Here is a 25,601-nt window from a genome sequence, read left to right on the forward strand (position 1 = left end):
AATGTATCATTTAAAATCTAACAACTAAGAAATTGCTTCGATAGATAACATGTTATGGTATTTTTCAAACATCACCACTCTTATTTTTTAACCTTTTTTTTTTTTTTTAAATAAACTCTGCTCCCAACGTAGGGCTTGAACTCAGGACCCCGAGATCAAGAGGCACATGCTCTACTGACTGAGCCCGCCAGGTGCCCCTGAATATTGCCATTTTTTTTTTTTAAAGATTTTATTTATTTATTTGAGAGAGAGAGAATGAGAGAGAGCACATGAGAGGGGGGAGGGTCAGAGGGAGAAGCAGACCCCCTGCCGAGCAGGGAGCCCGATGCAGGACTGGATCCAGGAACTCCAGGATCGTGACCTGAGCCGAAGGCAGTCGCCCAACCAACTGAGCCACCCAGGCGCCCAGAATATTGCCATTTTTATAGACCCAAAAACTCATCTAAAAATAAGAACAGCTGACAGTGCTGTAAACGGGTAATCTTCCCACAGGAAAGTTAAAACAGATCTAAGTATCTTCCAGGTCTAAGCTCCTAAACTGACATTGTAGGTGGGTTTCCTTCACCCCAATTCACAGCGGTCTGTGTGACCAGGTGACCACCGACATTTACATTCCTAAAAGTATTAGGGTTTTTAATAATGGTGCTACTTTCCTTCCTCAGATAATAAAAATTTGTTTCTGTAAAGAGATTCATGCTGGATCTGAAACAAGTATCGAAAGCTTCACCCCAAGGGTTATTTCTTGCCCTTTCTCCCACACACAGCCTCCTGCTTTAAAACACACAAACGGCTGGACTAACCAGCTACTGATGTAATGGTGTGAATTTACAATTCATGAATGAATAAATGAAGGTGTAAGTTTGTCATCTTAGCTGAGTTAATACTTGTTTATTTTTTCTGACATCCCTTAAACTAGAGACAGATGGGGTCCTACAGATCCAAGGCTGAAACCAATTTAACACATAGCTAGCTCTAAGCTTGTTGTGAAGAAAGGAGGTCATCCTGGTTATGAGCTTAGGTTCTGGAGCCAAGCAGAGCAAATCAGAACTAGCTGTGGGTTCTTGGGCAAGGCACTTCACTGCTCCAAGAATCAGTCTGTTCATCTGCATCCCAGCATTAATAGTCTCTAACTCATGGGTATGCTGTTCTCAGGGTACCTCATTAAATGGGAGTCACTGTTACTTGTACTACTTTCTATATCTCGGTCATTTTATTAATGAAATATTGCCCATGAAAGGAGGTAATAAATCAAGTTGCTTCCATATTAATTTTTTCTGTATCTGTAAATTAAAAGAATTGGCACAAGTAATAGTTTGCTTGCTAAGGATGTCTTGAGGAGGAGACTGACATACCGGCTTTCTCTTAGCAAGTTGAGAAGATCATCTCTAAAGGTATCTCTGTTCTTCTCCAAGATGCCCCGGACATCATACTGCACCTGGTTTTTACAAAAAATAATGAGAAATGGTACAATTGATCAAAAGAATAACTTCAGGTCATAAGCATCTCCTTTAAAAGCCAGACCCATGAAGAGAAGTCATTTTGATACATTTATGATTGGCTCCTGAAGTTACTATTTCTCCAAATACCAAATGGGCAAATATCAATAAGGATCTTAATTAGGAAGTTACCTCTCCAGCGTAGTGTTTCACTCCAAAATTGTTGACTGCAACTCTGGGCTTCACGTAAAAGTGGTTATTCTAACAAAGAAACAAATACAAACGCCTAATTTCACTTACTGATTTGCACTGACTTCCCAAAAGAATTAACTACAACAGATCGTGAAAACAATTTGAAAACCCACCGCACTTCAGAGGTTTAGGTCAGAGGGTGTGATACACTTTATCAAAACCACACAGGACTTGTCTGTCATCGCAGAAGTGAGGTTAAATTCTATACTCATCAACTAAATGTGGGCACGTTCTGACGAGTAGCCCCAAATCTATCCCTTTAACTTATTTCAACTTAGTTCTAGCATCTGGAGAAGACAGCTTTGCTTTGAGAAAAAAAATTACATGTGGGAAGCACAGCAGAGCCAACAGCACTGAAATATCTTATGTGTAATCTTAATCCACAGATCTGCTACTCAGACATAATTAAGAGTTGGCAGGTTTTGACATACAGCGTGTTGACTGTGTAACTTCTCCAGTAAGGTGCTGTCTGTGGCTTGAGGAAAATGGCTTTCTTCATTGATAAGGGCGAGGAGACCAAGTTTCTAGAAGAGAGAAGTTAAATGAATTAAAAGTTGAATGCCTCAAAATATTTCAGAGCTTCCTTCCCCCCTCTCAAGTATTTGTTAAAGGAAAAGGCCCAGCAATTTCTTGGTTTAAAAAAAATTCAGAATGCGGGCGCCTGGGTGGCTCAGTCGTTAAGCGTCTGCCTTCGGCTCAGGTCGTGATCCCAGGGTCCTGGGATCGAGCCCCACATCGGGCTCCCTGCTCGGCGGGAAGCCTGCCTCTCCCTCTCCCACTCCCCCTGCTTGTGTTCCTGCTCTCGCTGTCTCTGTCTCTGTCAAATAAATAAATAAAATCTTTAAAAAAAAAAAAAAATTCAGAATGATTCTGTGAAGACATCCCATGAATTGAAGTGTCACAGAAACATGGAAAAATGGAACCGACCACAATTTTGTGGAGGACAGTACAAGTGGCCAGTCTACTACCGGTGGTGGCAAAGTTTTCGATGCTGACAAAGTCGAAGTGAAGCCGATTCACATACTGTTGATTCTGAAATATGTGGAGTTCAATGAGACAATAGGCTTGAACCTGCCAAGTATTTAAATTCAACCCTGCACATTTGCATGTATGTTTCCAAATGGTCCATTGTGTTCTAAACATTCACATCTTTGACATACATGTTCGCACAAGCTATTTTGTTCCCATAAATATGAATCAGCCCAGCGGGACACCCTTGGGACTGCTACAATGCTTCAACAATGTTACCTTCTCAATCAGGTCCAAGCATTCACCATTGTCTATCCAGTCAATGTCTTCCCACACCAATCCCTCCCTGTAGCAAGATTTAAAAGGGCTAGGTTATAATAAAATAGAGCTTTAAAGCTATCTAATTAAGCGGCTGATTTAAAAAAAAAAATTTTTTTTTTGAAGTGGAATCCTATGAGTGCTTACCTGCTATATTCTAGTTGTTCCAGAGAAAAAATATGTTTGTTGAAATATTCCTGAAGTTTCTCATTTGCATAGTTTATATTGAACTGCTCGAAGTGATTAACCTAAGGGGGGTGGGAAACCATTCAACAAGTATCTTCAGTACCCTTACTATTACACATACAGGTAAAGAAAAGGAAAAATGAATCTGCGGAGAAACATATCAATATTTATTTGAAAAGATTAGTTTACGATCAGTCAATAAGTGGATAGAAAAGAATTCATGCGTCCCACTCGTCAGAAGCATACCTCAAAGTTTTCGAATCCAAAGATGTCAAGAATGCCAATGGATTTAAAGTCATCTTTGCCTTTGATCCTGCTGTTAATCTTCTTAATCACCCACTCGAAGCAGCGTGCGTAAAGTGCCATGGCCAAGGAGTCTCTGCTGTCTTCGGCCTGGGGGAGAGGAAACACGGTGACCGTCTCCGCTGACCCCGGAGAGCCTGGGCAGGCAAGTCCATCCCTGCCCCCTCGAAGACACACGCACTGAACAGGAGTAACACCTGTGCACCCAATACCAAGTAAATTAGTACCATCTAGGAAAACACAGGTGTCTAAAGAAAGGGTGAACTGGAACTCACTCACTCTACAGTAGGATTCACTAGGACGCCCTTTACACAGCAGGCTTTCAAACTCAAGTTTTTATGTTGAGTTACAGGAAAAAATCTGAACCAACATGTATAGAGCTACAAATTTTATCAGGTTTAAGACAACAATTAAGGCCTGAGTTTTCTCATGATCATCTTCTCATAATCTACTTTTTAAAAAATTTTTAAGATTTTTATTTATTTGAGAGCGAGAGAGAGAGAGAGAGCGAGCGAGCATGAGCGGGGTGAGGGGCAGAGGGAGAAGCAGACTCCCCACTGAGCAGAGAGCCCGATGTGGGGCTCGATCCCAGGACTCTGGGATCATGATCTGAGCTGAAGGTAGACACTTAACCAACTGAGCCACCCGGGCACCCCTCATAATCTACTTTGAACACAGAAAAATTTTCTTCATGGTACGTACGATTAGCATTTTTACTTACCCCATCAAGAAACTGATATTAGATGGGCTGGCACATATAATTGGCTCAAGACAGTAGCAGAAGCAAAACTAAGTACTACTACATAAATAATAACAATAAATTACAATAGCTCATGCTTATTTATCACTTAAGTAACTGGCATATATTTATTATTATCCTTACAAGAATTCTATGAATTAAGTATGATAATTATCCCTGTCTTACAGAGAAGGAAACAGACGCAATGAATGCATTCCCCAAAAACGGAAAGTAGTATGTCAGGACTTGAACTCAGGAAATCTCCATCAGACCCAGTCCTCTTAGACACTCGGCTGCACTACCTCTAAGAAAACGAACAACTTTGTCTCTTCCCCTCAGCAGGGCTATCTTCTTTATTTTGCTCATTTGAATGGTTCGTTGTAGTCACTTATTTGAATCAAAGCTGTGAATGTGAAACCCCAGGAGTGTCTTTTAAAACAAGCTTTGATGGCGAAGGCACGTACCTGTTGAACAGTGAGAGGTGTGAGGATCTCTTCCCCCCTGAGGAACATGGATCTCTGCGTCAGAGCATCCGTGAGCTGTGCGGAGTCCAGCCCAAGTAGCTCGGCAGACCTGCCCAAGGCTGGAAATGGAGAACAAGGGGAAAGTGGATGCACTGAGCCAAGAAGGAACGGGCCACGGGACTCCAAAGCTAACTCCACAAGGCGATACATTACAGCAGAGAACATTCCTCAATCCCTCAGGTAGAATTTACAGAACACACTTTCTACTGGTAAGTTGTTCACTCCCTCAATGGGTCTCAGGCTAATAGCAGAGAACCTGGCGCTTGGACCAAGTGTGGTCCTGAGACCCCGAGGCAGGGACTAACCAAAACCTGCCAGAGGCTTGCAAGGTCCTAACTATTTTCTGTGATATTAAGATGTCCTTTGCTGTTTTACTCTCATTCCCTTACCATGGTACAGAGGAGTTTTCTAGTGGCTACATGACATGAGGTATCTCAACAAACTGAATGCAGAAGCAGATAAGAGAATCTAGCTGTCCTCCATGACATCAGATGCTTTAAAAGTTTGCAAAAATGTAAGACAGTGTCACTCCATTTTTAAGATTTTATTTATTTGAGAGAGAGAGAAAGAGAGAGAGCACAAGCAGGCGGGCAGGGGGCCAGGGGGAGCGGCAGGCAGAGGGAGAAGCAGGCTCCCCGCTGAGCAGGGAGCTCGACGCCGGGCTTGATCCCAGGACCCTGGGCTCATGACCTGAACCGACTGAGCCACCCAGGTGCCCCACAATGCCATTCTTCTCACGGATTTTCTTTTGTTTTGGAAAACAGTCTTTTAAATAAAAATACGATTATTTCTTTTAATAGGAAATGGGTTTTTTACAGTTATTTCAAAATTAATTAGTTTTTTACAACACCTCAGTTAATTTCCAAGGCAGCAACATGAACAGACATGACCCACATAAACAATAGCTCTTTGGAGTTCTCTATGGATTCAAGATGATTCAGAGGCGCTGGGACAACATGTTTGAGAACCACTGACCTACAGCGCTGTCCTCGCCTATAGCCCTTTCAACCTTTAGCGCATCCAATCCCCAAGGCTTCGTGCCCTACACGCTGCTTCCATCGGGAAAGTTCCAGAAGTAAATACAGAAATCACTTCAGGAAAAGTGTATATATGATTAGCATTTTTACTTACCCAGTCAAGAACAACTGGAAAAGGACAATTGATAGAGTGATGTGCGTATTAATTTTTAATCTTGACAACACGTCAGCGAAGCACTTTATAGATAAGACATCACTAGAGTTGGGGGATACGTAACTCAAGGAAACAGGCTGTGGCAGAGCTGAACAGTGAACAGCATTTCCACCCGAGAATGAACGGTCTTCCCAGGACACCACGTCACCACTCACAAACTATGCAAAAGAAAGGAACACCACACCCCTGACCCCTATCATTCTTCTACATCTAATCCTCGTTGCTCGTATTTCTTTACTGGGTCCATTTTCCTCTGTCCTTGCTAAGAATGAGAACACAGCCACCATCCCCTCCAAAAATCACTCCTCTTAGGCTTGGACCCTTTCTTAGCTGACAGTTCCCATCAAATACAAAGTTCTGCAAGTCTCTGTCCAGGGTCAGAAAGCTCTTTCTGTAAAAGGCCAGACGGTAAATATTTTAGGTCTAAGTTCCCTATGAGGAAAAAGCCAAGGGAGGGAAGGAGGGAGGAGGCATCCTACCCGTTTTGAAGGACACTTGGGCCCCACCAGCAGTGATAAATTCTATGTTCCCAAGATGTAACACACCAGCAAGCAACCTCAAAACCTCCCAAACTTCTTCTTTGCTGAACTGCATCACTTCCATCGCCGTCTGAAAGAAAATCAATGTATTTAAGTTTTTGTTGTTTTTCTTCCATAGTAAAGAAAATGAAAAACCCATTACTCAGTAAAATTGTTAGGTATTGTTCTAAAGGCAAGAAAACAAGAAACAGATTCATGACCCCTCGCTTTTAAATGATAAAGCCTTTGCACGGGCACTCATAAAAGAATGTGATATTACAGAAGAACTGTACAATGTGGAGAGATCACCCAATCGATGACATACAATGAGATATCTGCCTTATTAGGTACAAGTCTGCCAGTGACACCACAGAAGAATTACCTAAGACAGTCACAGTAATGATGGTGAAAAAGAAATGCTTTTTCTGTAGATACTGAAGCAAAATGGAATATTTATTTTCTTGCACGTAAGTTGGTGGGGAAGGGGAAGGCTTCATGGGACTGCTCCAGTGTAAATTTCAGGGCTTTTCCTTAATGGCTAAATGCAGCAGGAACCCAAGTCAGAGGAATAAAATTCTCTTTTAGGAACTCTGTAGATAGGAGAGTCTCTGCTCCTTTTATAATAGATACTGATGGATTAGATGAATGGATTCAGATCAGTCTTCCCTAGACATTCATCACATCTCTTTTTAATTTCTCCAAAGAACTTTTAAAGATCTTGTCTTGGCCCCTCCATAGGAAATGGAAGTTAACATAATGCTGTTTGGGGGAAAATAAAAATAAACAGGCCCCTACAGGAGAGGAGGTTTGTTCCCAAATACAAGTATCTAAACAACTGAAGTCAGGTATCGTCTGAATCACATCAAAGATCTGCTCATTTTCTATTGTGATTGATTGATTTCAGAGATGGGGGTGCAGGGGGGAGAGGGAAAGAGAGAATCTTAAGCAGGCTCCGCACCTAACGTGGAACCTGACATGGGGCTGGATCTCAGGACGCTGAGATCATGACCTGAGCAGAAATCAAGAGCTGGACACTTAATGCTTAACCAACTCGAGCCACCCAGGTGCCCCTCTATTATGATTTAGAAGCCATACCCTTGTCAAGAAAAAAGCACCCCGCTCCCCCAACTGAGGACAGAATTGTTGGCAATACTGATGAAAATGACCTACCAAGAGCACGTGGGCCCACAGTGCAATAATCGTGACAATGACAATCACTTCAGGGGATTAGGAAGGAAACTGGGCACCACTGTGAAGCAGTAGAAATTGTAAAAGGAAACAACTGGAGATTTAAAATGTGAAAAGTTTTAACTTCTTTACAAGGAAAAAACAAAGTTGAAACAAAAGGCAAAAACAATAGGCAGGACAACAATTTAAAAATTATAAGGGAAGGAGCAATAGCTTAGCCATAATAAAAGAGATATGAACAACAAAAATAAAATAGGCATTTCTTATGGGAGCATATGCAAATCTTTCCTAGAAATCAAACATGTACTAATCAAAGAAAATCTGAGATTGTTTCTATTAAATTAGCAAAAAACTTGTGACTGATAAACCTAAAATTGGTGAAACTGGGACATTTAGGCACTGATCATTGGTGCCATACGTTAATATGATCTTTTTGGAAAACAAGATTATATGGCTGCAGATGTACATAAACTTATAATGTTCAGAGAGGTTCAATAACTTTCACAGGGTTGCACAACCAATATTCAAAGTCAGGCCCAATGAACCCAAAGTCCACAAACTTATTATCCAGCCGATGTTACTACTTTCTAAAGACATAAAAAGAAAAAAGCAATCTCCTTTATAATCTTCCATAACTTCCATGCTGGAAATTAATTCCAAGGAAAATCTCAACAGAAAAAGGAAGTTCTATAAAATATTCACTGCAGCGTTATATTAACACGTCAAGAAAAAAATTCTAACTATCCTATAATCAGACAAGTCAAATACAGCAATAGTTGAGAACAGTTCAATAGTTTAGAATAGTGTGTACTTTTTAAAGGAAATTATGATCATCCAGAAACATGATTTATGATAGCTTTATGTAAAAAGTTTAAAATTATATTTTTGTGGGGTGCCTGGCTGGTCGCTAAAGCATGGGACTCTTAATCTTGGGGTGATGAGTTCAAGCCCCAGGGTGGGTATAGAAATTACTTAAAAAAAATAAAACCACATTATCAGTAAATTTTTTAAAAATTATATTTTTGCAACTTTTTTTTTTTAAAGTAATCTCTACACTCAATGTGGGACTCGAACTTAACAAACTCAAGATCAACAGTCAGATGCTCTACCAAATGAGCCAGCCAAGTACCCCGTAAAGAAAACCACGCTGGGAAGTAAATATACTGTATTGAAAATAGTTGCAATGTTAGTGTTGGTAAACTCACAAACATTATGTTCCATCATGTCTTTTAATGTTTTGACAATATTTTTACAATAACAGTACAATATTTTTATAATAACAGTACAATATTTTTACAATATTAATGGGTGAATGGATAAACAAATTGCTGCCTATTCAATGGAATACCACTCACTAGAAAAAGGAATGAACTGTGTTATGTATGATGTAATGAGTAAAAGGAGCTAGACAGGAGAATACCCTCTATATGATTTCACTTACAAGAACCTCTAGAAGAGACAAATCTACTGATTTATGCCTGAAAACAGATAAGTGGTTTCCCAGAAGTAGGGTGGCTGGGAAGGGCCAAGGAACTTTTGGAGTAAAGAATCATCCTTCAGGGCGCAAACCATGAGAGACTATGGACTCTGAGAAACAAACTGAGGGTTCTAGAGGGGAGGGGGTGGGGGGATGGGTTAGCCCGGTGATGGGTATTAAAGAGGGCACGTATTGAATGGAGCACTGGGTGTTATACACAAACAATGAATCATGGAACACTACATCAAAAACTAATGATGTAATGTATGGTGATTAACATAACAATAAAAAATTAAAAAAAAAACAATAAACAGAGGCTTTACTAAGAAAAAAAAAGAATCACCCTTTATTTTGATTGTGGTTGTGGGTACATGGGTGAGTAAATTAAAAATCCATTAAAATGTATACTTTAAACGGTAGCGTTTTATTATATGTACACTGCCTTTCAATAAATCTGATTACAAATAATAAAAACACCATGAATTATTTAATCAGGTGTTTAAAGACTCATTTCATTGGTGCAAGCAGAAATTGACACAAAGAATAAGAACTATTAGTCGAGTGCTTATCAATTAAAAAAACCATATGGAAAAATAGTCAAATTTACCTATTCTAAAAGTTAAAAGTAAAGAAAGGTAGTTAATACAGAATAATTTCTTATTCTCAAGACCCTTAAAATAGCAGTAAGGACCAAATCAAACAGCAAAATAATTATAAAGCACCTACACTGTACAAAAGTTAATACTTTCCCTCTCTATGATTAAAGTTTTCCTCTTATAAGGCATATTCAACACTACCTTATAAAAAATTCTTAGGTCATAGAAATGAAATCCTTTACTGTTTAAGTCAACTACCTGGACTTTATAAACACTAAAAGGAAATAAGACCAAAAAAATAAGTTTGCTGTAGCAGAAAATGTCAAGTTATCACATGAAAAATACCAAGAGACGCCCGGTGAAAATATTCTTGGCTAAGTTCTTAAAATACATACCGAAGTCATATACGGAGATGGAAAGCAAATAAAACGTGCTTACTGTGTTAATAAATTTGACTACTTTCAATCTAACTCCAAGTGAATTAGGAGCGTGGAGATTAGTAATTGCATTAATCATACTGCGGGGTAATTTAATGGCTGCCCCCAGTTGGCAGCAGCGTGGGCATGCGTGCTGGAACTGCCAGTTAAGAGCCTCTACTTACTGTGCCCTACTGTCCTGTTTACAGTCTCTCCAGTTGCAATCTCCACCCCGCTTCGGCAAGAGTAGCCACTTTAAAGCTTATTATCATTACCTTATTTTCTCAACGATATGGCTGCAAGACTTAAAAAACAGGCTGGGAAATTCTCCGTATAGTTCAGAAGCACTAAACAGCAATTTAGTTATAATAAAACTGGCACAAAGTTAAAATATTTTCAATAAAGTCCTTATTAAGCACATAAAAAAAAATAGGTGTTTGGGAAAGTGAGGGTGGGCAGTGGGGGAAGAAGAGGGATGACAAATATGGGATCTGGTCCCAATCGTGAAGGACCAAAGGAGGCCAGGCTCATGGCACTAGAAAGTAATAGAAAGGAGGGGCAAATTTCAGGTGCTTTACTGCCAGAAGGTACATCTGCTTAGGGTCTCAGGCAGTTGGCTGTGAGGTGTAGAGGTGCCATTTAAGGCAAAGGGACCACAGATGAACAAATGGTGTCACTGAAACAGTGGAAGGGGAGGCTATTCTGGGTATAGTAAATTGCAAGTAAGCAATCTGATAATAATTTATTATGCAATGTGATGATAGGCAATATTCTGTTACTTTATAATATAAAATTTGCTTATGCTGCCAAGTTCACCACCACCGAAAGAGACTGATGTTTCCATGCTTGGCAAAACTGAGGTTTAAAGTCCGCCCTTTAAGTCTTAATAAAATCTGACTCATGTGGAATGAATTTATGCATACATACACAAGGGCTCATACCATTAAAAACCCATGGATATACCCAGTAAGGCTGATAAGGTCCAGAAACCCCAGTCCTGGTCCACAGCCAGGAAGGCTATAAACATTCAACATTTGTGGAGTAAGAGAATCTGAACAGATTATCACCCAAAGACTCCTGCTACTTAACACACACTTTTTATCAGCCACCATTCTGGTGGGTCAAATGCAGATAAATTAGTTGCTCCTATTGACTTGAAATTTCTAGGGCAACTTGAAAGGCTGCATAAAAACATGGCTATAAAATTTAGCATATATTCACAGAGTCTGCACCAGGAAAAACCAGGTCCTCTAAAGCTGCCTGGGGTACTTAACAGGCACTTATTTATATTAATGTCAAGTGGTGGCAATAATGAACTCTAAAAACACAGAAAGCAAATTCTTAATAAAATAAGCAAAATTCTTAGAAGACATATACAAGAGTATACTGACATTGAAGTTGATAAAAAGACTCATTTTTTCAGCAGCTAAAAATGACATTTGCATACATAATTCACAGAAATAATTTCTATGAACATTTCAACATATTCTGCAAACAAATATCCTTCAGCCTTAATGGAATGTGGTCCCTTCCCTCCCTTTGATCCCAAAACCTCTGGGGAAAGCAGCTTTATGAAACTGAAATATGAAGATACAAATTTAAGTGGTATTTGATTTTGGAGGAAAATACTGAGAGACAAATTACATTAAAAGCAGCTGATTCGATCTTTTTTCCTTCTTCAGCAGAATACCAGGGTTATACGTAGCTTATTTACTGCAATCTCCTTGGTGCCTAGAACAGTGCCTGGCACATAGCAGGTGCTCAAACATGTTGAATATATAAAACCGACTTCGGCCTGAAGAGTTCAGTGTCTCTTTCTCACCAGTCCTGTGTCACTCCTGGTTACAGAGTACTGCATAAGGCAGAACAACGGGCTGGCTGGTATCGACAGGATACTTTTGATTGTAGAAGTTGCAATTTTAGGAATGTAATCATAATTATATAATCATTAAAGCCGATATAGTCACTGTAAATATATGATAACACAGAATGATAAAATCCTAGAATTCTGCCTCATGAGATAACATAATTGGTTTATTTTTTGTCCCAGCCTTTTTTCTGCATATAATTACTATATCAATTATCGTAAATTATACATAAAATGTTTTAAATAAAAGGATTATCAATGAGTGTTGCAGCTTATCTTCCTCAATTATAAAATAAGCAAGTTTTCCCATATAATTAAATATATTTGAACATATGTTTTGCTTGCTCTAATGGACCTGATTTTATGGCTTTAACAAATTATTTAAGCTAATCCTCTATTTGTGGTTCTTGCAGGTTAAGGTAAAGGGAGAAAAAAAATGGAGAAAAAATCTTACTTTTTATAGAAAAGAGTGTTTTTCCTCCTTTCTGAAAAGGTGCACATTTTTTCTTTTCTGACTGTATTACTTAGAACTTCCAGAAAGTTAAATAATAATAAAAAACTACACGTTCCTGATTTTAATAGATAGCAGCTAGGTTTTCATTGTCATTTCTAATAGGTTGACACCAAAAAGTAATCACAAAGTAAATATTTAAATAATTTAAACTTGTAAGCTTGTTGTCTATATCAATTTCATGTACAAATTTTCTTCCTTTCTCAATGATACCTTTTCAATGTTAAGATGAGATTTTAAATGCTAAAACCTACTCTTTCAATTTAATAATAAAAGCTAGCAATCAATGAAAGCAGGGCGAGCCCTAAAAGTCTATCTGTAGGCTAGCAAAAGGCACAAACAATTCTGAAACAGAAAATGAAGGCCCAAGAGGAAAGCAGAGGAAAGCCAGCAGAGTAACTTCTCCGGGGCTCTCAGGACAAGGGGAGGACCCGATGCTCAGTGCACTCTAGTGGCCAGGCAAGCTAATGAGTAGAAGACCTGCTGCTTTTTGGACAATTAGGAGTCGGTCTCCTGCCACAAACAACGTCCTTCTATCACAAAGCATTGTTCTCCAGCTTCAAGAAAAAAAAAAAAAAAGGAAAAAAAAATCCTGTCCTCCTTTGCCCTTTTCATCAAAAATGAGTTTTCATATTTATTCTAACACACAGTAAAGACAAAGACAATACTAAACGAATTGAGAAGAGAGAAAGTCTGAGTAATAATAGAATTCCAGGGGCAAAATAAAATTGGGAAAGAAAATTTAAAATAGTTAAACATTTCATAAAATCCAACGCTCAAGGCCAATTCTCATGCTGTCCAGGGTACACAGCAAAAGGTGCTGTCAACAGGGGCTTTTCTGTTAACAGTTTCAAGGAAGGAGATTTGGCAAGAGAAACCCCTCTGCATTATAAATGACAGAATAAAGGGGAGACAGAGGGGAAGAGGATCATATTATAGCCAATCCTGTCCTTAATTTCAATTTAAGATGTGGAAAATGATGTATGATATATATCCACTTAAAAAAAAAGACCCTGATTTTATTCCACAAGGCATTTTTACAAACAATCTGCAAGAATAAATGGGGATATTGAATAGAGAACTGTTGACAACTATAAAGAAAAGAACCTGACTGACAAATCTGGGCTGTACCAGAAGCTGGTACCACCTGCCTGCCTTGTGGGTTAGAGTCTGGGATTTGGAGGTAGACTCTTTCCGCACCGGCTCTACCTAGTACTGTGTGTGGTTAAGCTGGACACCAACCTCTCTGAGTTGCAGAGTGTAGCCAACCAGGGTTCCTACCGTCACAGTGTTGTTAAGCACAATGAGAGAGTTGGCCCATTTGAGCCCATATAACAAGCGCTCAGTATCAGTTGCATTTATGATGATGAATCAACCCTAGATCCACCGTATCCAACTGTTATAGTAATGACTCTGGCAAAGGAACGAAGACTGCATTGGCAAAATCTACTGGCCGTTCTCAATCGGATGGGGCTATTAATAAAGCTCGATGACCAGGGTTCCTAAATGTTGTCACCTTATAACAAAGTTCTCGTGATAACAGAAAACTGTAAGAGACCACATGTATTGACACTGCAGAGTTGTGACTACTGTTCTTGTGGTCAGAATTGGTTGTCAGAACCAGGCCAAGAGACTCAGACAAGATCCTAATAGTCACCTGGTCTAATGGTTGACAGATTTGGTTTTAGCTGTAGAAACTGTATGTATGTATAAATAAATAAATAAATAAATAAATAGCTCAAAAAAGAAAGACTGGCATGTTCCAGTGGCAAGCCTATATTTTTTTTAATACAGTTCCAAGTCAACTCCCCATCTGGCCTGAATGCCACAGATATTCCTCCACCTTCTAAAGAAAGAGGATTCTCTTCCAGTCTGGAACATTCTTTATCATGACTTGGAACAAAAAGAAAGTACCTATTCTCAGTACAGCAGTGCAAATGTAATTACTTCTATTTTCATTAAAAAAATTTTTTTGACATTCTTTCCTGCTTTGTTGAAGATTAGTTGACCATAGAGTTGAAGGTCCATTCACAAAAAAAAAAAAATTTTTTTGAAACAGGAAATGAAATGTCGCTTTTTTTTTTTTTTTAGGGGGTTGTCACTCTTAATAAAGGTAAAATAAGAAAGTAACTTACAATCACTTCCCTAAAGGATTCCTGGTCACTGATTGTCTTGTCTTCTATACATCCAGACTGACTCAAATAGTGATAGTTTTCTGGCACAGATAAATAAAATTCTTCTGCAAAAAGACAAAGAAAATCATAAAATCAGTATTTGGCCAGGATAAGACAGAATCCAAAAGAGTTCTCACTTTGTAACTTAAAAAAAATAAAGTATATAAATAATTCTATGCTAATAGTCTCCTATTAATATAAAAAAAAAGATTCTCTCTTAATCATCATTTAGAGAAAATAAAAAGGATTTAATTAGGGCTCAGTAGGTTAAGCCTCCAACTCTTGATTATGCTAAAAAAAAGCTCAATAAATAAAAATAAAAATAAAGGATTTAATTAAACGAGATGGCACGATAGAAAATGTTCTTGAAAAACTGATAAGGATCCTGTTTTATTTTCCCTTAAATATCAAATGTTTAGAAATTAGCTTTCTTTGGGTATGGTTTAGAAGTAAACCAGTTACAATATGCATCATACATTTTTTTTTTTCATAAATAGCCTATAAATTAGAAAAGTACCAAGATCCCCAAAACAAAAAATTTAACATTTCTCTACTGATGATCTTCCCTCTACATTAGTTGGCTCTAAAATGGACTCAACATCTTTCGGTATTCTCATACATTTCGTTTCCATTGATGGAATACCAACAAAACCCAAACAGATGTCTTCCTGACGACTTTTCAAGGGAAAACCAGTTGCTAATCCATACACTTCTGTGCCAGTGTCCCATTCACTCACCTCTCTGTTCGTGTTGTAGCCCTGCCAGCAGTGCATAGAATATGTGATAATTCCTTTCCCCGGGGTTTTGCCTTACTACTCGGTTCTGTGGGGATAAAGCAGATTTCATCTGAGATGTTTCCTCCATTTAATTAACACAAACCAACAATTGCCGAAAATAATTATTACCGAAGAAAATGTGAATTAAATCATGTTTACTTACTTTTTCTAATAAATCTTCATGTGAAAAGCAATGGCCAGTCAAGGAACAAAACCAGGATATGACATGTTCAATTAGGCTTTAATTTTCTATTCTTTGTCACCCAAATAATTGCAAATCCCTGTTCCTTTGACATTGTGACTTCCAGTGCCAAGAGATGAGCCAACAAAGCATAGACTAGTTCATCTAAATCCAATTTCAAACAGGACACATGGTGTCCTAGGAGGTGCCAAACTATTTGACGAAATTGATCTCAAACAACAGACACTTGATGCTTGATGATGAATCCGATTTTCCAGATTACGAACATGATAGCAGAATTTTCCAAAAGGAAAACGGTTATCTCCCAGGATAGTTAATAGGTCAAACACAGTAATATTAAGCAATAACCGAAATGTTTCACATTGCCTGTCCTTACGATAACCAAGAGCAGATTGTACTTAGAGAGTCAAATACTAAAGACAAGACCGAAATGAAACAGGATACAATCTACAATTCTCCCGCCCTGAATATTTCCCTTCTGGCAGATGTGCAGCTGAACGAACTTCCCGAAGCGACTGGAGTTGTTGTTGTACACGGTCTTGGCATTGCCGAAAGCTTCCATGATGGGGCTGTGGAAGACATGAGGACAACCTCCAGTTATAAAATACCTAAGCCATGAGATGTCAATTTCAGCAGGGGAGATATATCAATAACATTGTAATCACTATGTAGGGTGACAGATGGTCGCTAGACTTATTGTGGGGGTCATTTCATAATGTGCAAAAATAGCTCATCCCTATGATGTATACCTGAAGCTAATAGGATACTGTATGTTGTTATACGTCAATAAAAAAATTAATAAAAAAAAAGTGAGGACAGCAGTGAGTGTTAATTAGGGGAGATCTAAAATCAGCAAGAGCGTTCCTCACAAATGTCAAAATATATAATTGCAAGAAAAATCTGAAATCAAAAGGACCTATGGTGACTATGTTTGTTTACAGAAGGGCCACACTTTCAAAGCGCTTCCTGAAATGGGTTTATAATGCACATCCACTTCGGATGAGAGCTCTTAGGGCTCGGTGGGCAGGCACAGGATGCTGCAGAGTTCAGGCGACCACAGTGGCTTGTCCTTGTGCGAATTAGCCTGGGCTTATATACACAAGCCAGGGATTGCACAGAAAAAGACCCCACTTAAATTTCAGCAACTGAAGAAGTCCCAGTCCTGGGAATTTCACCCGTTTGTTGTCTAGGGCAACTCATTTATAAGTAATGTCTTTGGGTCTTCCCCAACTGTAAGACGGGGTCAGACAAATCAGGGGGTGGCAAAGTTTTCTGCAAAGAACCGGATAATAGAGATTTTAGGCTTTGTGGGCCATGTGTTCTCGGTTACAACCCCCTCGGCTCTGCCACTGTAGCTTAAACGCAGCTGTAAACAATATATAAACAAATGAGCGTGTCTGTGTTCCAATAAAACTTTATTTACAAAAACAGGCTGCAGAAAGATGACAAAGTTCTGCAGATGGATGGTTTGCAATGGTGGCACCACAGTGAATGTACTTAATGACACTAAGGTGTACACTGAAAAAAATGCTTAAAATTATAAATTTTATGTTATATATATTTCATGACAATTGAAAAAAGTGTATGAATGCTAAAACAAAACCAGGCTACAGGTTATGGGCATCTGGCTGCAGTCTGCTGACTTCTAGACTAAATTCTAAATAACAAGATCTATAAGGTCTTCACTGGTTCTAAAATCTTATAAGGCGCAAATCCGACATCGGGCCAATACATACTCAAATTAAGAATTCAGATGATACCTCACCACACAGCCCTCTTTCAAAGTTCTGAGGCTCACTGCCATCAGATGTACCACTGATCTTCTGCCACGTGTGAGGCTTTAAAAAAAATGCCATCTTGCCAACATGGTGCCTCCAAAGGGCTGGAAGACCAGCAGAGGCTCCCTCATCTCTGTGCTAAGGTCTCTGTTACACAGTGGCCAGAGGCTGAAATTTCTGCTCATAACAAGGCCTCCGAAAAGTGAGTCAAGGGATCACTAGTTAGAGGAGGCTGCAGAATATTCCTCGGAATCACTCACTCACCAATTCAAACCTGGCGCAGTAGGGGCCTAGGGTGGGGGGTGGGGTGGGGACCAGGAATGGTCGCTCAGGTTGTTAGAAATTGCTGTGTCCATGTTGGGACTTTTCCTTTGAGGAATTGTAAAAAGAGAAAATAGACCAACTAATTATAACTTGTCCTTAAATGAGCCACCCAGGGAGGACAGTGAATCCTATTCATCGGAAATAAGGAGCATGACAAAGAAATACCTGCTTTCAAGAATAGCTTGTTCAACACAGGATGTCTTCTCCTTCAAGGACAATTCCGAAGACTGCTGACTGATGACTGATAAAAACTTGAGGATCAATTTGGTGCTTTCGGTTTTACCTGCCCCACTTTCACCGCTGAAAAACAAAATGCACAAGCTTGTTCAAATTAGAAAAAGAAAAGAAAAAGAAAAGAAAAAGAAAAAAAAAAAGAAAAGAAACCCAGTTTGACCAACATCACTCCATTTGAAAGGTGGGAAAACAGAGGTCGAAATGCCTGTCCCGCGGGTCAAGTTAAAGGGCGCTAAAAGCAAGTTCTCCTTCTGGCCACACCCTTTCTGCTATTATGAAAGCCTCTGGGATGTCAGAGGTCAACAGAATCACCTTCACTAAGTTGAGAGGATGGACATGGCTTCCATGCGAGGGAAGCCTGGCACAGACAGGGATCTTTGTTTTGTTCGCTAGAGTATCCAGACATCTCCACAGGGCCCGGCTGCTGAGAAGCACTTGGTAAATACTTGTTAAAGGAACGAGCATACTAACAGCATCGTTCTGGGAAACGGAAAGCAGGCAAATAGGCTTAAAAATGCAATTATTCGGGGCGCCTGGGTGGCTCAGTCGTTAAGCATCTGCCTTCGGCTCAGGTCATGATCCCAGGGTCCTGGGATCCAGCCCCGCATCGGGCTCCCTGCTCGGTGAGAGGCCTGCTTCTCTCTCTCCCACTTACCCTGCTTGTGTTCTCTCCCTGTCAAATAAGTAAATAAAATCTTTAAAAAAAAAAAAATGCAATTATTCGTAAATATGATTGAGGGGACAAGGGAATGACCCCACAGGTCCTCGACCCACCACACGGAAACATTTTATTCCATACTAATCCTCGGAGGGAGGCAGCGACTAAGCCTCCATGTCCAGAATGTAACACCAGGTCTGACATCCTGCAGAGATCATGCTTCAGTGACAGTTGAGGGAAAGTGAACAAAGACGTGCAGGGGGAGGGGAGGCCAGTGAGAGAAGTAAACCAGGTTCAAGTCTCACCTGAACAGACTGGCAAACATGAGCCACAAAAAGAGAAAGGGAAGGATTTGGGCACAAGAGCCAGATGAGCTTGGGAAGACCACTAGGGGGCGGGATTCTGGCTAGGCCAGCGGCACTGAGATCAGAGGTGCTGGAGAAGGAAAGCGGAGAGGATTGGGTTTGATGGCTCAGAGGCAACCGGAGACAGAAGGCGAAGACTGAGCTCATCAAGGTGGCCTGGGAAGAACATGGCTCTGGAGGTCATGTTCTGGAAGGAGCACGGGGCCCCAGGAGAGCAAGTATTGTCTGGTGCCGGACGTGGACAAGAAGGCACGGAGGTCACAGATTTGGAAAGAGAAACTCAATTTTGTGTAAGACACCATTCTCGGTATCGTGGGGAGAACGGAAGTAGTAAAAGGCAGGGAACTTAAAAGAGAAGTAAACTAAAGCTGCAGGGACAGGGGCACCTGGGTGGCTCAGTTAAGAGCCTGACTCTTGATTTTGGCTCAGGTCATAATCTCAAGGTCATGAGATGGAGCCTCACATCGGGCTCCATACTCAGTGTGGAGTCTGCCTGAGATTCTCTCTCTCCTTCTCCCTCTGCCCCTACCCCTGCTCACCCACGCACACTCTCTCTAAATAAGTCTTAAAAAAAAAAAAAAAAGTGTAACAGAACAGCAATGCCAATGATAAATCAAGGTAGCACCTTAATAATTGCTAAATGGGCAAGATACACAGATGAGCTCCACTTAGTCCTAAAAAAGCTGCCCTTGGTGAAGGTCACGATCTGGGAAGTTATGAAAGAGGAATTTTGCTGAAAACCTGGTAAATGATTAACCACATGTAACAAAGGAGAGGAAGGGGCTGAGAGATGACACCAGCCCTGTCTGGCTGGGCGCTGCAGGCCCACTGGGAATCTACACCGGGCTAGGCTAATCTCAGTCATTCCATTCCCCTCTGCAAGTGACAAGGTTGGCCATGGGAAGGTGTGAGGACTGCAGCCCAAGAGACTCCACGTCAAGCAAGCTCAGGGCTCCTGGGAAGCTTTGCGCACACACAAGAGACACCAGGCAGAAATGTCCCCCTTGTTGCAGACAACCAATCCCTGGGAATCCATACCTATCTTGAGATAATAAAGCAAAAGCCAAGAAAATCAGAGAAGGCCTAGCAGGAGTGGCTGAATTCACAGACCTGAAACCGCTCTGCCCTGTGTTATCAGAGTTAGAACAACTTCGGTTGGGTTTTCTGTTGTCAGCAACCAGAATCTTCCTAGTACAGAGTTTAGCACACGTATTCATCTCCCTCACATCACTGGCACCCAGGGGGCATTCAACAAGGATGCAGTGAATGAGTAACATAAACTAAGAAAAAACTGCAGGAAGAGATTTAGATAACTTTTTTTTTTTTAAGATTTATTTATTTGATAGAGACAGAGAGAGAGAGAGAGAAAGAACAAGCAGGGGAGAGGGGTAGAGGGAGAAGCAGGCTCCCCACCAAGCAGGGAGCCAGACGCAGGACCTGATCCCAGGACCCTGGGATCATGACCTGAGCTGAAGGCAGATGCTTAATCGACTGAGCCACCCAGGTACTCCAATTCTTGATATTTAAAAAAGTACATACATCTAGCCAGTTGTTGTTGATTCAATTATGGTAAAACAAACAGAACTTAAAGGGCTAAATTCTCTAGTTAAAAAACATGTGAAGCAGAAATAAGGTTACGTGTTTCCCAAACCCACTTCTTTATCCTCCAGCACAAGGAAGTGGAAAACGTGTCAACCTCTCTGAAAGCAGTCAGTGGATAACAGGGACTGAACGTGGCCTGTTTGAACAGAAGGGCAGTTGAGATATATACGGAGCATGAGATATAGGGTACTTCTACGTCTGGTGGGTGAAAAACTGCCTTCTTCATGGTAATCTGGGCTCGAAATCCAAGCCTGCCATCTGGGCGCCCTCTGGGCTGGCACAGCTCTATAAACAAAATGACATGTGGAATAAAGTCAAGTCTCTCGCCTTCCCTGTGGGGCTGCAAAATAAGCAAAAAGTAAAGCATTCCTGTGTTATGCCCCTGAGATTTTGGGGGGTTGTTTGTTACAGCAATTAGCCTACCTTAATAAATAGAACATGGCAAAGACACAATCGCAGAGCATATACTGTTCAAACTCCAAACCAGCAAGACTTGGTCAAGGAGAAGAAAATCTGGGACTCTCACTGCCATGAGCCGGCCATGGATATCGATCTACAGTGATCTGCAGCCATTTTTTCTCACTGTATCTATCATACTGTCTTCAAGCATCTTTTTTTTTTTTGTTGAAGATTTTATTTATTTGACAGAGAAAGAGAGCATAAGCAGGGGGAGTGGCAGAGGGAGCAGGAGAAGCAGACTCTCCGCTGAGCATCAGGGAGCCCCACCCCGCATCATGAGATCATGACCTGAGCCGAAGGCAGACACTTAACTTAGCGAGCCACCCAGGCACCCCTATTTAATGCTTGTTTTTAAAAATTTCTAGAACTCAAAAATAGAATTGGTTTGCTGTTTACTATGAGATTATGGGTTACTTTTGACATGCTGTTATAGTTTATCTTTGATTTTTAAACCAACAAAGGAGGTACCAAGCTCAAATCCATTATCAACTTAAATTGATATTTCACTGTATTATATTTGGCTATTCAGTTGATTCCTGTCTTCATTGTTGGTTACTTTTTTTTAAAGATTTTATTTATTTATTTGAGAGAGAGAGAGAGAGAGTTAGTGAGAGAGAGAAGGGGGAGAGGGAGAAGCAGACTCCCTGCTGAGCAGGGAGCCCAATGCGGGGCTCGATCCCTGGGATCATGACCTGAAACAAAGGTGGACGCTTAACCGACTGAGCCACCCAGGGGCCCCAAGCACAGTGTTTAAGTACATCTTTTTTGGATACAGAATTAAAACTTGAAACAAAAACAAAAACACAGACACTCTGCAACAATTCTCAAACTTGGCTGCACATTAGAATCACCTAATATGTTTCTAATCTGAACCTATAGGGGTAGAACTTCCTCGTCAGTATTTTTAAAAATTGTCCAGAGGATTCTACTATGAAGCCAGGTTTGGGAAGCACTACTCCTGAAAGCAGTTTCCACACAATTCAGATAGGACGGCTCCAGGGGGTAAGAAGTGGTGACTATCATGGGGCCGTGGAACTATTACATGAACAAGGCAAAGGCTAAAGATAATTAAATAACTCACACATTGTTAAAACCCAGAAATATGCCGGATGTCAAGGTAGCAGGACTCTGCAGGCCATACACTTCCACGTAACCCTCCTCTTCCTCCCTTCCCCCTCCTCCTCCTACTCCTGCCTGCGACTTTAATGTTCCCCATGAAAACAATTTACTGAAGGTCAAACCAATGTAATCTTCGAAGCAATGGAGAAAGAGCATCTCTGCAGATACCCCTTCCCTCCTTAAACATCTGTGAGCCTACTATGTGTCAGGCTGCACTAAGGGCTGTTAAAGCATTGATGTATAAAATGGGACGGTCAGTCTGTCTATGATCTAGAAGCACAAAGATCTCAAACAAAGAGTCACAGGTACCCTAGCGGATAAGAGAACTCATGATTTAGATGGAGGGTAAAGGTTCAGTAAAGACCTTTTTGTGGGGAGGGGATAAGAGGGGCTGACATTTAGACCAAAGCGTGAAAACATGCACAGGAGTTAACTGGGTGAAAACTGAAGGGAGAGGGGGTAGAGTCAGCAGGGGGACACTGCTCCATGCCTTGGAGGAAGGAAAAGCAGCTTGCATGGCTGAAGTCCGGGGAAATGCAGGGATGATGCTGGGGTCCCAGTGCGAGGCCACTAGTTCTCTAGTTAAGTATGGGACTAGTTCTTTCATTTATTTATAAGATTTATTATTCATTTGAGAGAGAAAGAGAGTGTGCATGCAAGAGAGCACGTGCATGAGTGGAAGGGGCAGAGGGAGAAGAGGCGAGAATCCCAAGCAGACTTCACGCTGAGCGCAGGGCTCTATCTCACAAGCCTGAGATCAGGACCCTGAGATCATGACTGACTGAACCACCCAGGTGCTCAGGAACTAGTTAAATAGGGGAGTGGGGTGGTGAGGAAGATCATGAGTCACAACCCCTGACATTTTCAAGTTACCCATCACTATAATGACAGATGTAACGTATGATATACATGTCATAGGTGTGTGATATTGTGATTATGAATAATAAGAAATATATATTGAGTCTTCATCTTCCTTTCTGACACAGAGCTCCTAACACCCGCATTATTTCCTAAATGATGACAGCAATAAAGACATAATTTGTTATGTTAACGAGGTGACTTTTGGAAAGCTCCTGTTGGCGGCTGCTTGCCAGGGGAACCAGCCACAGAATTAGAAGGTTGGGACTTTCAATTCCTTCCCCCCCACACTGACCTTTGGGGAGGGGAAAGGGGCTGGAAATTGAATTCAATACCAAGAGTCAATGATGCAATCAATCATGCCTATGTAATGAAGCCCACATAGAATTCCAAAAGGACGGGGGTGGGAGGTGCCGCTGAGAAAGCTCCCGGGTTGGTGAACACATGGAGGGAAGCTGAGGGCCCTTTCCCTATATCTTGCCCTATACATCTCTCCCAGCTCTTCCTGAGTTATATCCTTTTATAATAAACCTGTCATCTGTAAGTAAACTGCTTTCCTGAGTTCTGTGAGCCATTCTAGCAAATTCATCGAAGTGTGTGTGTGGAGCGGGTCAGCCGGAACCTCCAATCTATGGCCCGTCCATCAGAAGCACAGGTAACAACTTGGACTTGTGATTGGTGTCTGAAGTTGGGGGGGGGGGGGGGGGGACGTGGAGGGGGCAGTCTTGTAGGATGGAGCCCTTCACCTGTGGGATCTGATATCAGGTCTGGGCAGGGAGTGTCAGAGTTGCGTCACCTGCTTGGTAATATGGAGACTATGACGGAACACGTACGTTAGAGTGCAATGATCTATATAACTACGTACATACGTCCTTGCTAATCCTCATCACGGAACTATATAAAGCCAAATTTAAGACGACAAACCAAAATAGAACACCCCCCAAATCCAAATGAACAGGGCTAATTTTAACCCACTGGTTAATGTCATTTTGCTCAAGCTGCAGAGCTCTCTGCACTGGGACGGGCTCACTCCTTGTGTGCGGAGCCTGGACCCTGTCCTACCACGGGCAGTGTGCTGACTCATTTAATCCACCCACCACATTCCTTTCTTCTCGCCGCCCTAACACAGTAACTCATACGGCAATTACGATGTTATTCCACCTTCACTTACAGCAAACACATCCCTTACATATCCAGGCCTACATTTTTCTCATTAGCCCATGGCAATTAGAGTCCTAACCCTTGGCGCCAACATGATTGCAAACACAAACATGGGCTGCAGAGAACACATGTTCTTCTAGATGAACCCAAATGAGCTTATACTGTTAAAACAAAACAAAACAAACAAAACTATGAAAATGAAAAGGAGAAAGGAAAATAACCCAAAGCGCTGACAGGGGGCCTCCTCATAGGCCATATTAAAAGTTTTGAGATGTGTTCGTAGGCAGGATCAAAGTCACGAGGCCGTTTTTAAGCAGGAAACTGTCATAATCAGGTTCAAGTTTTTAAAGAATCACTCTGTGTGGAGTACGGAATGGAGTGAATGCATAGAAGGAGGCAAGACGGGAGGTGGGGAGACAGAGGTGAGGGTAGAAGGGTAGTGGGGGGGCAGCAGTGATATGAAGTGAGAGGCCTCGGGAAAGATGGAGGGGGGTACAGCTGATGGCCCTGGTCAGGACCTGGTCAAGAGGGTGGTAAGCAACAGGGAGGTGAAGGGAAGGGACTCCTGCAAACCCAGGGAGCTTGCTAGCGGGTTGATCCGAGCATCGCATCACAGGTGTACATGTCTGTCACAACCCATCGAGCCGTCTACATAAGGTCAATACACTTTACTGTGTGAACTTCTATCTTCCTCGGGGCCAGGGGGCGGCATATAGAGGAAAAGGACTTCTCGTTTCAAGAAGGACTTCTTGATCTCAGGCTTGTGAGCTGGTGGGATAGAGAGTCCACTTGCTGAGAATGAGAACATGAAAGGAGGAATACATTTCTGGGAGAAACTGAGCATGAATCTAGGACATGCCACCCTTGAGATGCCCAGGAGACATCTCTGTGATGGTAGCTCAGGGCATTTGGACACATGTCTGGAACTCGGAGGAGAAACCGGCCAGGCGGGGTTTGGGGAGGGACGCAGGGGGAGGCATCTTAGACCAGGGAGTTCTGCAGACCTGAGAGGGAAAGGTTGGGTGGAAGATGAGCAGGTGGAGGACGAGTGAGGAGCGCCCGGAGAACCAGGAAGAGACCCAGTGTGATGGTGCACCGTGGAGAGAGGAGGGACTATCTTCCATTTCCTAATGACCCTTCTTTTTCCAATATCTATGTTTTGGCAAATGCTTCTGTGCGCTTCCTCCCCTCTATGCCAGCCATATTCCTACACATTCTTTGACTCATAATCGCACATCACTTCCTCTATGAGCATTGTCTGAATTCCTTCCTGAGGATCTACCACCACCTTCTCTGAGCAACCATGGACATATTTCCGTTATAGCATTTGGCAGGTTGTACTGAAATTAGTTACATCAGTTTCTTCCCATCAGAGAAGAAGTTCCTAAAGGCAGTGATTG

At 41.3% G+C, this 25,601-nt stretch overlaps 1 protein-coding gene across 1 annotated transcript in view; it reads right to left on the reverse strand.

Annotated features, from left to right (window-relative positions):
- The window catches only part of MYO10 (myosin X), a 212,680-nt gene that overhangs the window by 77,954 nt on the left and 109,125 nt on the right, over positions 1-25,601 (reverse strand). Inside the window, exons 5-17 of the mRNA XM_034998745.1 lie at positions 17,911-18,045; positions 16,088-16,212; positions 15,605-15,618; positions 15,403-15,487; positions 14,627-14,730; positions 6,398-6,527; positions 4,668-4,786; positions 3,408-3,554; positions 3,123-3,223; positions 2,937-3,003; positions 2,120-2,212; positions 1,629-1,697; positions 1,353-1,435 (exon numbers count right to left, since the gene is read on the reverse strand). Coding sequence (XP_034854636.1) covers positions 1,353-1,435; positions 1,629-1,697; positions 2,120-2,212; positions 2,937-3,003; positions 3,123-3,223; positions 3,408-3,554; positions 4,668-4,786; positions 6,398-6,527; positions 14,627-14,730; positions 15,403-15,487; positions 15,605-15,618; positions 16,088-16,212; positions 17,911-18,045 — 1,272 coding nt within the window. The remainder of the gene's footprint in view (positions 1-1,352; positions 1,436-1,628; positions 1,698-2,119; positions 2,213-2,936; positions 3,004-3,122; positions 3,224-3,407; positions 3,555-4,667; positions 4,787-6,397; positions 6,528-14,626; positions 14,731-15,402; positions 15,488-15,604; positions 15,619-16,087; positions 16,213-17,910; positions 18,046-25,601) is intronic.

This window comes from Mirounga leonina, unplaced genomic scaffold (genome assembly GCF_011800145.1).
Source record: "Mirounga leonina isolate KUSES-001 unplaced genomic scaffold, KU_Mleo_1.0 Mir_95, whole genome shotgun sequence".
NCBI lineage: Eukaryota > Metazoa > Chordata > Mammalia > Carnivora > Phocidae > Mirounga > Mirounga leonina.